The sequence below is a fragment of the Lepus europaeus genome, chromosome 10, assembly GCF_033115175.1.
Source record: "Lepus europaeus isolate LE1 chromosome 10, mLepTim1.pri, whole genome shotgun sequence".
Lineage (NCBI taxonomy): Eukaryota > Metazoa > Chordata > Mammalia > Lagomorpha > Leporidae > Lepus > Lepus europaeus.
Genome location: NC_084836.1, coordinates 115088599 through 115101827, shown reverse-complemented (window position 1 = coordinate 115101827; position 13229 = coordinate 115088599). Strand labels below are relative to the sequence as shown.

Here is a 13229-nt window from a genome sequence, read left to right as displayed (position 1 = left end):
CGATGGGTGAGGAGCGGCCTCTCCGGTTGGATCGTGACGGCAGTGTCACGGAAGCCGATGCCTGTTCTTGAATTCTTTTAGCGAATGTTCAGTGACACCCAGTGTGTGCCAGGCCCCGGCCTGGACCCTGGGGTGCACGGGGAGCAGAACAGTGAGGACCTGCCCCGGTGCCCCGGTGGAGCCGGCCTCCTGGAGAGAGACAATGAACACGAGTGAATGCACACGGAGATTCAGATGGTGCTTTGTGGAGAGAAGCGAACAGGATGGAACTACGCCGGAAAACAGGGCTGGGGCCGCGGGGGGGGGGGGGGGGGGGCTCCGAGGAGGTGCTGTGAGAGCCGGGGCCCGCCAGGGCAAGCACCTTGCTGGGATAGCGAGGGCAAAGGCCCTGTGGCAGGAGCACGCTTGAGGTTTAGATCTGGTGAGGTGGCCAGAGTGGCTGGAGCTGGAGCGGGGAAGTCCGTTGTTAACCCAGAGCCCCAGACGCCGGGGGGGGGGGGGGGGGGGAGGACTGGGGAGCCACGGCCTGCCTGCCTCTCTTCAGGTTTATTAATTTTTATTTTTTTTGGAAGGCAGAGCAACTGAAAGACAGGGAGATCTTGCACCCACCGACTCGCGCCCCAAATGCCTGGGTCAGATGGGAACTCACCGCCCCCAGCCAGGGCCCCCACGTGTTCCCAGGCACATCAGCAGAGCAGGCAGAACTCGAACCCGCGCTCGGAGGGGCTGCCGGCACCACAGGTAGTGGCTTGAGCCGCAGTGCCCCAGGCCTGCCCTGCACAGGTGCTGCACGGGTTCCGTGATTCTAAGGCAGCTCCTATGTGCCGGGCACGGGGCGGAGCACGAACGCCGCAGACCTGGCGCCTGGTCTGGGCTGGACGGGCTCTGCGGTGGGAACGCGAGAAAAACCCCGGGAGAGGGAGACGATAAAAGCTGCAGAGTAGTCACAGGTGGGCTTTTTTTATTATTTATTTTTTATTTTTTAATATTTATTTATTTGAAAGAGTTACATAGAGGAGAGGCAGAGAGGAAGAGGTCTTCCATCCACTGGTTCACTCCCCAATTGGCCACAATGGCTGGAGCTGCACCGATCTGAAGCCAGGAGCCAGGAGCCAGGAGCTTCTTCCGGGTCTCCCAAGCGGGTGCAGGGGCCCAAGGTCCCGGGCTATCTTCTACTGCTTTCCAGGCCACAGCAGAGAGCTGGGGCAGCCAGGACTTGAACCAGCACCCATGTGGGAACTGGCTTTACCTGCTACGCCACAGTGCCAGTCCTGTAACTTCATTTTCTTTAAAGTTTGCTCACAGCTACATTTATGATTTGTGACTAGAGTTTTTAAGTATATGTATGTATGTATGTTTTGTTTTGTTTTGTTTTGTTTTTTAATTTTTTGACAGGCAGAGTTAGACAGTGAGAGAGAGAGAGACAGAGAGAAAGGGCTTCCCTCCATTGTTTCACCCCCCAAATGGCTGCTATGGCCGGCGCGCTGCACCGATCCGAAGCCAGGAGCCAGGTGCCTCTCCTGGTCTCCCATGGGGTGCAGGGCCCAAGCACCTGGACCATCCTCCACTGCCCTTCCGGGCCACAGCAGAGAGCTGGCCTGGAAGAGGAGCAACCGGGACAGAATCCAGCGCCCCGACTGGGACTAGAACCCGGTGTGCTGGTGCCACAGGCGGAGGATTAGCCTAGTGAGCCGTGGCGCCAGCCTGTATGTATTCTAAAGGCAGAGCTAGAGAGAGAGAGAGAGAGACAGAGAGACAGAGAGAGGGACAGAAGGACAGAGATCTTCGATCCACAGATTCACTCCCCAAATGACTGAAGCCAGGAACCTGGAACTCCATCCGGGTGTCCCACGCGGGTGGCAGGGGCCCGAGTGCTAGGGCCATCTGCTCTCCCAGGTGCTGTAGTGGAGTAGTCATGACTCAAACCCGTGTTCCAATAGTGGACAGTGGTGTCCCAAGCAGCAGCTTAATCCATGGTGCTACAGCATTGACCCCTGTGTTGCTCTCCTGAGACTTGACATTGAACTAGCTCAGCGATCGCCTTGGGGGAAAGCCTTCCCAGCAGGTGCAGTGAAAGTCCCAGGGCAGGCTCTCATTGACCAGGATTTGGTCACATGCCTAGCTCTGAACCAATCAGCTTTGCCTGGGGGTGGAGTGTTCCAACTGGTCACCTAGAGTGGCAGGGATTGGACCAACCCCTTCCAAGCCAATAGAAGGGAGGAAAGTCCCCAGGAGGACATTCGGGCCACATTACAAAAACCCCATGGTGGCTGGGCAGCAGTTTGGTTTCTTGTTCCCAGGCCCTTCCAAACTTCCCCTTGAGCCAGCAAAAAACCTCCACCTGAGTGCAGAGAAGCCAAGCCCCTTGCCCGAGGCAGAGAGCCTGTCCAGGCAGAGCCCGACTTCTCCCAGCTACAAACATAAGACTGCGTGTCCACACCACAGCGAGGTGTGTTTTGAGTTAGGGCCACTGGGGAGATCCGGGCCTTGCAAGCATGCGCCTCCGGGGGCAGGACAGAAGGGTGCCAGTTAATGTCCACTGAACGCTCACTCGTGCCCGTGGGCAGCCGGCTCTGGCCCCGCAGCTGTGCGGACTCCTGCATTATTTACAGGTGGGGAAACTGAGGCATGGAGCTCCTGTACCGTACCTGAGGTCACAGGTGACTCAGTAGGATTTGGGGGCGGAGCTAGAGCCCTGGTATTTTAGCACCTGCTACTCCATTGGAGGCAGGCAGCCAGTGAGAAACGTGCCTACCCTCAGAACAGGGGGCACACAGGGGAAGACGGAGCTGCCTTGGGAAGCAGTGACCCGGGACACCGGGCTCCCAAGAGCACTTGCAGGACAACCGCTGGGCACAGTGGGTTAAACTACCACTCAGAGGCCCGCATCCCATATCAGAGTCTGGTTCAAGTCTCACTTCGGATCCAGCGTCCTGCTAACACGCCTGGGAGGCCGCAGATGTTAGCTCACGTATTTGGGTCCCTGCCACCCGCTGGGGAGACCCAGATGGGAGTTCCTGGCTTTGGCCTGGCCCGGTCCTGCCTGTTGTAGGCACCTAGTGAGCCAGTGGGTGGAAGATCTGTTTCTTTCCCTCTCTCGTCATTCTGCCTTTCAAATATATAAATAAATCTTTCAGAAATAAAAAGGGCAGCTGGACTCATAGCCCCGTAGAGAGAAGTCAGAGGGGCTGGCGTTGTGGTAAAGCCGCTGCCCGCAGCGCCAGCGTCCCATACGGAGGCCACTTCGTATTTTGGCGGCTCCACTTCTGATCCAGCTCCCTGCTAACGGCCTGGGGAAACCAGCAGCAGATGGCCCGAGTGTTTTGGCCCCCAACGTGGGACACCTGGAAGAAGCTTCCGGCTCCTGGCTTTGGTCTGGTTCAGCCCTGGCCGTTGTGGTCATTTGGGGAATAAACTGGCAGATAGAAGATCGAGATCCTCCCCTCCCCTCCTCTCTCCCTAATTCTGACTTTCAAATAAATAAGTACATCTTTTACAAAGATTTAGTGATGGGGGCCAGCGCTGTGGCACAGCGGGTTAACAGGCGCCGGGGCATAACCGGCACAGCCACTGCCTGTGGCACTGGCATCCCATATGGGCGCCGGTTCAGGTTCAAGCTGTCCTCTTCCGATCCAGCTCTCTGCTATGGCCTGAGAAAGCAGTACCCGGAAGAGCTCCTGGCTCCCGGCTTCAGATCGGCTCAGCTCTGGCTGTTGCAGCCATTTGAGGAGTGAACCAGCGGGTAGAAGACCTCTCTCTCTCCCTCTATCTGTAACTCTGCCTCCCAAATAAATACATCTTAAAAAAAAAAAAAAAAAAGTCTACGGGCCAACAGCTGCTGCCCCTCCCAGCCAGTGCAGGGCTGGCTTGGTTTTGGTGTAGCTTTGTGCTGCTCTCTGCTGGCGGACGTGGAGGTGACATGCCGGGCAAGCAGGTTCCTGGCTGGACTTGGGCGGGTCACACATTCTGTGTCCTCGCTTCTCTTCGGAGGGCTGTAGGCACCAACCATAACCCTTTTTAGATAAGCCAAATAATTTCCAAGTACTCTTTTCTTTAAAAAAAAAAAAAGATTTATTTGAAAGTCAGAGAGAGAGAGAGCGAGCGAGAGTGAGCAAGCTAGGGCTGAGCCGGAGCCAGGAGCCAGGAGCCAGGAGCTTTTTCCAGGTCTCCCACGTGGGTGCAGGGGCCCAAGCAGGGAGCTGGACTGGAAGTGGAGCAGCCGGGACTGGGACTAGCGTTCTGATGTGGGTGGCAGGGGCGCACGCGCCTGCTGAGCCCATGGCACCACGCGCCAGCCCCTGCCTCCCCGCCCCTCACACAAGAGGCGCGGTACGCAGCCAGCTCTGCGCCCTGCCCACACAGTCTGGAGACAAGCTCGCCATCAGGCTCAGAGAGCCGCCTGCCCCTTGCACAGCCACAGAGCCCGGCCTCGCCCTTTCTGAACCCGCCTCCTTGCACGCTGAGGTCGTTTTCGTTCTTGGAGGGGGGGGAGGGTGTTACAAACCGCTCACACGTGCAACAGAGAACCCAGGTCTTCCCTCCTGGGGGCCGTGGACCGGAAGGGTCAAACGCTGGGAATCTGATCACTGCGCCAGAGAGTGACTTAATGCCGACTCGCCGCCACGTCGTCTTCCGGAGCCTGTGCTGGTCTGAGCACTCAGCACCTTAGAGGGCGGCCGTTTCCCCACACTCTCGCCAACGCGGCGTGTTACCAAGTGTTCGCTTCCTTGCCAATCTGATAGGCGGTTGTAATTTGCCCTTCTCCTACTGTATTTCATGGACTCTAAGGTGTCGCTGGTTCCGAGACGCACCCAGATGTCAGAGACGTCTGTGAAAACCTGCATCTTACAAACACCGAATCCGGTGGGCCCGGTGAGACGACGGCGAATTTCCAAATGGCTGCCGCGGCCTGGGAAAGCAGTGGAGGATGGCCCGAGTCCTGTTGTAACGCTTTCAAGTAAATAAATAAACCTTTGTTAAAAACGAACCAAGAAAACCTCGGCGTTCCAGTCCCAGCCGACCTGTTTCAGGCCGGCGACGCTGGCCTGGGAGCCGACACGACGAGGGTGAGAACAGCCCCGCCACCTGCAGCTCGCTGACCGCGCGCTGAGCATCGCCGGCCTCTGCCCCGGGGAGCTGCGGGGCCCCTAAGTTAAGAAGACACCTGCCGCCCCCGAGCCCGTGCCTCACAGCCCGCGCCGCCACTCCCGCGTCCCGACCACAAGTCTGATGCAAAAGCAGACATTACAAAAATGACTCCAGGACCCAGGACCTCAGGACGTGCCAACGGGTGGCCAGCTGACTCCTCGAGGCACAGGGGGAGGCAGAGGCAGGACTCCAGCCCGGGCCCTCTGATGGGGAGCCGGCACCGAGCAGCTGCTGAGCCCCACAGCGCCCAAGGCCCAGCCCTGTGCTGGCATCCTAAGTGTGCGGTCTTTTGGCCTCAAGCTTGTGCCTCATGGTCTCACGACGTTGCCGCAGCTCCAACCATCACAACCCCCTACTGTCGGGAGGAGGAACCTTTCTTTCTCTCCATTGTGGCCAGGAGAAGGGCGCTTTGCAAACACCTGCCAGTCCGCACGGGCACACGGGGCTGCAGGCCAGCCTCGCGGCGGCCTGGTTCGGCCTCCTCGCTCTGCTCCAAGCGCCTCATCGCCACCTCCTCCCCGGCGGCGGAGCCCGCAGGTGCGCGGAGCTCCCAGAACGGAGCCGTCGCCTTTCCCGTCACGGGCCCTGGAAGGCCCTCTAACTTCTCCGACCTCAGATGGGGCCCTCCACTCGGCAAGCGCCACAGCCGACCTGGGCGGCACGGAGCGCCAAGCCCTTTTCTTCTGAACTCGCACCGCTCCACGCTCCCCAACAGTCGGGCAGGGCTCTCATCCCCACCGCGGCACACAGCGCGGACGACGCAGGCGCGGGAAGGGGGCGGAGCCTCCCCGAGGGCGTGCGGGCGCACTACAACTCCCAGCGGGCTGCGCGTCCCACCGGGACTACAATAACCAGCATGCCCCGGGCCGCCCCACCGGGGACTCACCCCGCAAGGGAATGGGCACTGGGGGTTTCGCTTGTAGGGAGTTCCCGCGGAATCTGTGCGAGCAAACACTTGAGCCTCACTTGTGTTTCCTAAAGTGGGAGCCGCTGGATGCGGTGTTGGGTACGCGCCGGCTTCCCCCTGCGTGCCCCGCGCGCTTGTCCCCGGCACGGCCACCTCGGGAGGCCGCTCCCGCCAGGGTCCAGGGTCCGTCTTACCTCGAGGTCACGCGGCAGAGCGGGGGAGCCAGGGGCACTCGAGCCCGGAGAAGCCCACTCCGGAAGTGAGCCCCAGGCGGCTGCTCTGCCCAGAGCCCACGGTGGCCATTGCCCGTGCTCCCCACGGCCGTGCCCGTGGCCGGTGAGCAGAGGAGGCAGGCCGGGCACGAGAGCCAGCGATGGCTGCTCTGGCTGCTGAGACAGGGGTGGCATGGGGGCCCCAGAGCCGGTGCTGCCGCCGCCCGGGGTGCGGAGGGTGAGAGGTCGCCTGGGATGCCCACGTGCCGCTCCGCCCCAGCTTCCAGATAAGGAGCACCCAGGGGACAGCGCAGGTGCCTGGGCCCTGGCCAGCCACGTGGCGCCCAGATGGAGTTCCAGGCTCCTGGCTTGAGCCGGGCTCAGCTCCGGCGCTCACAGGTGTGAACCTGGGAGGGAGGGCGGGGCCGGTGTGGCTCACAGGTGTGAACCTGAGGGAGGGAGGGCGGGGCCCGTGTGGCTCACAGGTGTGAACCTGGGAGGGAGGGCGGGGCCGGTGTGGCTCACAGGTGTGAAACCTGGGGGGGCGGGGCCGGTGTGGCTCACAGGTGTGAAACCTGGGAGGGAGGGAGGGGCCGGTGTGGCTCACAGGTGTGAAACCTGGGGGGGCGGGGCCGGTGTGGCTCACAGGTGTGAACCGGAGGGAGGGCGGGGCCGGTGTGGCTCACAGGTGTGAAACCTGGGAGGGAGGGCGGGGCTGGTGTGGCTCACAGGTGTGAACCTGGGAGGGAAGGCGGGGCCGGTGTGGCTCACAGGTGTGAACCTGGGAGGGAGGGCGGGGCCAGTGTGGCTCAAGTGTGAAACCTGGGGGGGGCGGGGCCGGTGTGGCTCACAGGTGTGAACCTGGGAGGGAGGGGGGGAGGGCGGGGCTGGTGTGGCTTACAGGTGTGAACCTGGGGGGGGCGGGGCCGGTGTGGAGCAGAGTCTATTTCACCCAGGTGGAGTGGGCGGCCGCTGAAGGCGTTAGCCGGAGGGTTCTGAGCAGGACCACGGGCAAGGCGGAGGCTGGGGGGGGGTGTGTCCTCCAGGCTGGGGGGCCAAGCAGATGGGGTGATGGGGTGGGGAGACACACAGTGGGCCCTGGGCCAGAAAAGGGCGAGCTGGGCGTGCTGGAGAGGGCATCCCGCCTCCTTGCCCCTAGCCTGCAGCTGGCTTCCTGCTCTCACCACCTCCATTCCCACATCCGCACGCGGGTACAGGAGGCGCTGCCTGCCGGGCTCACTACCGTTTATCTGCAAAGACGTCCCAGGTCCCTGCACCTACCGTCGGGGGCTCCCGGGAACGCGACCCCCTCCCGGTTTGGTGTCAGTTTCCTATTCATAACCCCTCAGCGGGTTCCTGGGTGTCTGCCTGATCTCTCCAGCCCGAGGGCAGGGGCCTGCTGCTCACCCCGCACCTAGGCCAGGGGTGCGACACGGCGGTGCCTCATCATCCCACCTTGGGGTGAATGAGGGCACTGATGAGCTGGAGGGCAGGGGTGCGGTGGGGTGGGGGGTGAGGTGGGGGAGACACGGAGAGGGTGCGCGGGGTGGGGGAGACGAGGGGAGGGGGTGGGGAGACACGGGGAGGGGAGGGGGTGATGTGAGACAGACACGGGGAGGGAGTGCGGGGTGGGGGAGACGAGGGGAGGGGAGGGGTGTGATGTGAGGGAGACACGGGGAGGGAGGGGTGCTGGGTGGGGGAGACACGGGGAGGGGAGGGGGTGGGGTGGGGAGACACGGGGAGGGGGTGATGTGAGACAGACACGGGGAGGGAGTGCGGGGTGGGGGAGACACGGGGAGGGGAGGGGGTGGGGTGGGGAGACACGGGGAGGGGAGGGGAGTGATGTGAGGGTGATACGGGGAGGGGGTGATGTGAGACAGACCGGGGAGGGAGTGCGGGGTGGGGGAGACGAGGGGAGGGGAGGGGTGCTGGGTGGGGGAGACACGGGGAGGGGAGGGGGTGGGGTGGGGAGACACGGGGAGGGGAGTGATGTGAAGGAGACACGGGGAGGGGGCGCGGGGTGGGGGAGACGCGGGGAGGGCAGGGGGCGCGGGGTGGGGGAGGGGGTGCCAGGCGGGGGAGACACGGGGAGGGAGGGGCTGATGCCTCCCCTGCCCCAGGACGCCCACGGCCAGGGGGCGGCGGGACCACGGCCGCCCCGGCCACGAGCAGCCGCCGGGCCGCTCCGCTCCCTCTCCACGTCCCCGCTGGCCCGGGCGGCAGTGGACGAGGCGCCCACCGGCCGGGGGACGGCCCAAGGGAGACGGCGTTCCTTTCCCCTCCGCCTTCCACGACCGCGCCCCCGCACGAACCCGCCCACCCCCTCACAGAGCACCCCAAAGCCTCCCGGGCACCCGAGCCGGGGGAGGCTCGCGGGTTGCGGGGCCCTAGCGCAGGCCGACATTTCCTGTTCGAAAAGGAAGGAAAAAAACCCTCGCCGGGCGCGGGTCGCGCCTGTGGGCGGAGCGAGCGTCAGCGCCGGCGTCTGCGCCTGCGCGCGCGCCTGCGCAGAAGGGCCCGGGACGGGTGGGGGGTGAAGAAGGGGCCGGCCTTCGAGCTCCAGCGACGCAAGATGGCAGCCACCACGGGCTCGGGTGAGCGGGGGTGCCGGGCCGGCCGGCCGGGGAGTGCGGGCTTGGGCTGGGGGGCGGGAGCCCGCAAAGGCCCTTGCAGCGAGGCCGGAATCCCCGAGTCGCCTCTGACCGCTGGGCCCCGCGGCGGCGACTGGCGCGGCCTGACGGGGGAGGAGGAGCAGGCGGTGGCCGGAAGCACGGGTGGGGGCCGGAGGGGCCTGTGGGCGGCGCGGCGGGGCCCGGAGGCTGCACCGGCTGCGTGAGGGGCCCGGCCCCGCGGCGCTGCTGGGGTCCTGGGTGGGCGAGTCCCGGGCGCTCCGGAGCAGAGCGAGGCTGGCTGCTCTCCGGGGGGTGTCGAGGGGACTCCTAGAGGATGGGAGGGCGCCCCGAGGCGGACGGAACCCGTGTGGGTGTGGGGGTCCGGGTGTGAGAGGGGAGCTCTGGGCCGGCTGTGTGGACGGGACGCTCGGGAGTCCCCTGGGGGGGAGGCAGTGGGGCCCCCGTGGTGTAAGGGGAGGGTTCCAGCGTTGGTTTGGGACATGGGTGAGCTGGAGGAATCCTTGTCGGTTAAAAGGGGGGGGCGGCTTGTGGGGGACTATGGGCTCTTCGCTAGACGAGTGGGGGGAGGTGCCAGAGGGGCCTGATTGGGGCGACCGATGGCGAAAAGACCCTGGCATTGTCAGGCCCAAGTTAGGTTTCTGGAGGGAAGCGCCCCGTGGGGCCGCTGGAAAAGGCCCTGGGCCTGGGTGAGGAGGAGCAGGTGAGGTGGGAGCCCTGGAGTGTCCGCCGGGGGTGGGGGTGGGGGCGGGCGCGGTCAGCCCCGTGCACTGCGTGAAGCCCAGAAGGGTCGGGGTCCAGAGGTGTTTCCTTTGGGGAGACCTCTCTGCTCCGAGTGAGGGAAGTCTCACCTGCAGGTTCCCTGTGGGAAGAGGGCCAGGTTTGTGGGTTCAGCTCGGAAGCCCCGCACTGGGCGGCAGTGGGGGGAAGAACCGAGGCTTTGAGACTGGATCCCCGCCGCACTCCCAGATGGGCCAGAGCCTCCACCCCTGCAGGGTCTGTCTCCTGTTTAACGTTCTGCAGTTGGCTCTCGGGTCTTCTCGAGGAGATGGGGTGGGCGCTCGCTGCTAGAGATCCCCCAGGGGACTTGGGGGGGGTGACCCCTTTGGATGAAGTGCCTGGCAGTGGAGTTGGACCAGGGAGGCTGTGTCAGGAGAGGTGAGGGTGGGTGAGTGGAGGGAGCAGGCAGGGCTCTCCGGCTGTTGGGACGGGATAGGGGGCTTCCCTCTTTCCAGGGTGTCCCAAAGAGCCCCCGTGGGCAGGGTGGGAATCCGAGGACTTGGCTGCAGGGGAAGTGCCGCCCCCCCCCCCCCAGGCTCTGCCTCCTCACTGAGAGCCCTGGGGTCTCCTGCAGCCCCCCGTGCGGGACACTGCTGGGCACTCCCAGGAGAGAGGTTGAGTCAGCCATGACTGCCGGGGAACTTCTCACCAGAATCACACCCCTGCCGTGCTGTGCTGTCGCAGCTCAGCCTGGAGATTAGCTCCCTGCAGTCCGGTTTAACAGCTCCTGAATGCCAGCTGTGGAGGCCCTGCCGGTTGAGGGTGCGCCCTGGCTGCTGTGGCTCAGATAAGACTACAGGCTCTGCGGGGCGCTGGACTGAGCCTCCCTAGGCCCTGGTGTCTGTCTGTCCAGCGATGTTCACTGAGGGCCCGTTGGGGGCCCCTTGTGAGCGGCACAGGAGGCGGACCCAGCCCCTGCCCTGGGAGCCTCCTTTCTAGCCAGGGAGTAAATAATTTGGGCGATTGCAGGTCGCCAGAAGTGCCGCGGAGGGGGCGTCTGGGGAGTGGCCAGGCGAGGCGGCATTGGCATTGGCCCACCGAGGGCTGAACCCTCGGTGCACGGGCGGGCCCCTTGGGTGGCTGAGGTGGGGAAGTGGCTTCGCAGTGCGGCAGGTGTGAAGCGAAGCCAGGGAACCGGCATCGCTTGGAGCAGGTGTTCGGTAGCTGTTGGATGAGTGCCGAGGTGGACAGGGAGTGGCGAGATCTGACCTGTGCCCTGGGCACAGCGAGAGCCCGAAGAACGCTAAGGGGACTTAACTGGGCTACATGAAAATAGATGTCCAGGCCCCTGCTTTCCAGCCAGAAGTCTTCAGGTGTGGTCGGGGCCCTGGGGCCTTTTTTAGTGGGTTTAGAGCAGCCTGTGGATTCCTGTGTGTTGGTTGCCTGGGGACAACCGTGAAGCCTTCCAGTTCCCGTATGGGCTGAACCTGGTGTTTTGTGGTCACTGCTTTCACCACTGGGCCGTGACCTCCCCACTTCCGTGGTTCTGCCTGTGAGATTCTGCGTGGATCTTAGCGTGGGACCGTGGAAGGCCTTGGCTGCCTGGGCCTTCCTCGCCCCACTTCCTGGTGCTTGACCGGAACCCGAGGACCACAGGACTGGGTCTAAGTGTGCGGACGTTAGGGTGGCCTCATGCGCACGGCCGGCCTGGGAAGATTTCGCTGCACGGCCCATGGAGGCTGAGTCCTCCTCCCGGAGAGGTGGGGGGTGGGGACCCCGCGTGCCTTAGTGTAGCTGGCCTCACTTCCCGCCTGTCTCCCCCTGTGGCTCAGTGCCCGCCGTAGGACCTGGGCCCTGCGAGCCAAACGGCCGCGTTCCGTGTCGGCCAGGGACTGGTAGCAGCTTGTTCTTGAAGGCTCTGCCAGTGTGACCTTCCACCATGGTCCCTTCACGGTAACCATGGAGCCCCCTGCCGCCCTCCCCACGCCCTTGCGCTGTCTGTCGCACGCACACACGCACATCCCACTGAATTGCCCCCATGGTGGCTTGATGAGGAATGCAGAGAGTGAGTGGTGTTTGGTGGCCGCGGCAACGCTCAGAGCGCCCGCTGGTGACGACGTGACTCTCATGGCGGTCACTTTCCCGTGAGGAGCAGCGATCTAGGGCTGGTGTGTGAGGCAGGAGCCCAAGCTGCCCGAGGAGGGGAGGTGGTGCCAGACTTGGCCTCCTCCCCTCCCCAGCACAGAAATGGAAAAGGCGTGGGTGGGCTTGTGTTCTTCCTGGGCTGGGTGTTTGGTCTCGGAGAGAAGGGTCTGCACTTGTGCTGGCTGACGAGAGGGAGTTTTATGTATCTGCACAGATCTTCCCTCCACTGGTTCACCCCCCAGTTGCTGGCAACAGCTGGGAGGGCCCGGTGGAAGCCAGGGGCCTGGAGCTCCATCAGGGTCTCCCGTGTGGGTGGCAGGGACTCAGGTACTTGAGCCATTGCTGCTGCTCCCAAGGTGTGCATGAGCAGGAGACTGGAATAGAACTGGAGCCCAGGCACCCCGTGCAGGATGGACGTGCAGATACCACCCCCCCACAGCTCTATCTGTGCAGGACGGACGTGCAGATACCCCCCCACACACACACACAGCTCTGTGCAGGCACCCCGGTGCAGGACGGATGTGCAGATACCCCCCCCCCCACAGCTCTGTCTGTGCAGGATGGACGTGCAAATACCCCCCCACACACACACACACACACAGCTCTGTCTGCAGGTACCCCGGTGCAGGACGGACGTGCAAATACCCCCCCCCACGCACACACACACAGCTCTGTCTGTGCCTCACACTAACTCACACCTGTTGGCCTTGGGGCCTCTCCTGTTGGATAGGAGTCTTCATTTATATGCAGGCCCTTAGGCTTTTTTTTTTTTTTTTTTTTTTTAAGCCAGAGTGACAGAAAGTTTTTCCACCTACTGGTTCACTCCCCAAATAGCCGCAGTAGCTGAGGCTGGGCCAGGAACTCCATCCGGTCTCCAGCGTGTGTGCAGGGGCCCAGTTACTTGGGCCGTCTGCTGCTGCTTCGCCAGGCGTGTTAGGGAGCTGGGTCAGGACTTGAGCTGTCACAGGCAGGGGTCTGATTGGCTGCACCGCCGTGCCCGCCCCCACTGGGGCTTCCTGGGCTTGCTGTGTGCTAGACGTTCTGTGAAGGTCATTATCTCACTTCCCACACAAGCCTTTGAGGGAAGTGTCTGCCGTGAAGGTAGAGAAGCAGGCTGGCCTGACTTCACAGAGCCAGGACAGACGCTCTTGGCCAGCATCGCATTCTTCAGCCCCGTTGCTGGTTCCCCCCGCTGGGCACCTCCAGCTTCTCCCACCATCGGCGCGTCTGCTGACCTCTGCCTTGTCCGTAGTTCATTGCCGGGAGGTGGGACTGCCCCTCCAGTCTTCGGCCACAGGTGTAACTATGGGATACGGGCCAAGCCCTCCTCTCCGGCTGCACTGTCGTCTCCTCTAGCCGAGGCTCTCCTCCTCTGGCCCAGACGACCTCCTGCTTCCAGCTTTGCCCCTTCCCAGCCCATCCTGTATGCAGGAGGCAGAGAGATCATTTCCAGACACAAAATGGAAA

At 63.5% G+C, this 13229-nt stretch overlaps 1 protein-coding gene across 1 annotated transcript in view; it reads left to right on the top strand.

Annotated features, from left to right (window-relative positions):
- The first annotated feature begins 8791 nt into the window (after nucleotides 1–8791).
- UBE2V1 (ubiquitin conjugating enzyme E2 V1) overlaps nucleotides 8792–13229 on the top strand; it is a 30236-nt gene continuing 25798 nt past the window's right edge. The window contains exon 1 of the mRNA XM_062204349.1: nucleotides 8792–8861. Coding sequence (XP_062060333.1) covers nucleotides 8840–8861 — 22 coding nt within the window. The 5' untranslated portion in view covers nucleotides 8792–8839. The remainder of the gene's footprint in view (nucleotides 8862–13229) is intronic.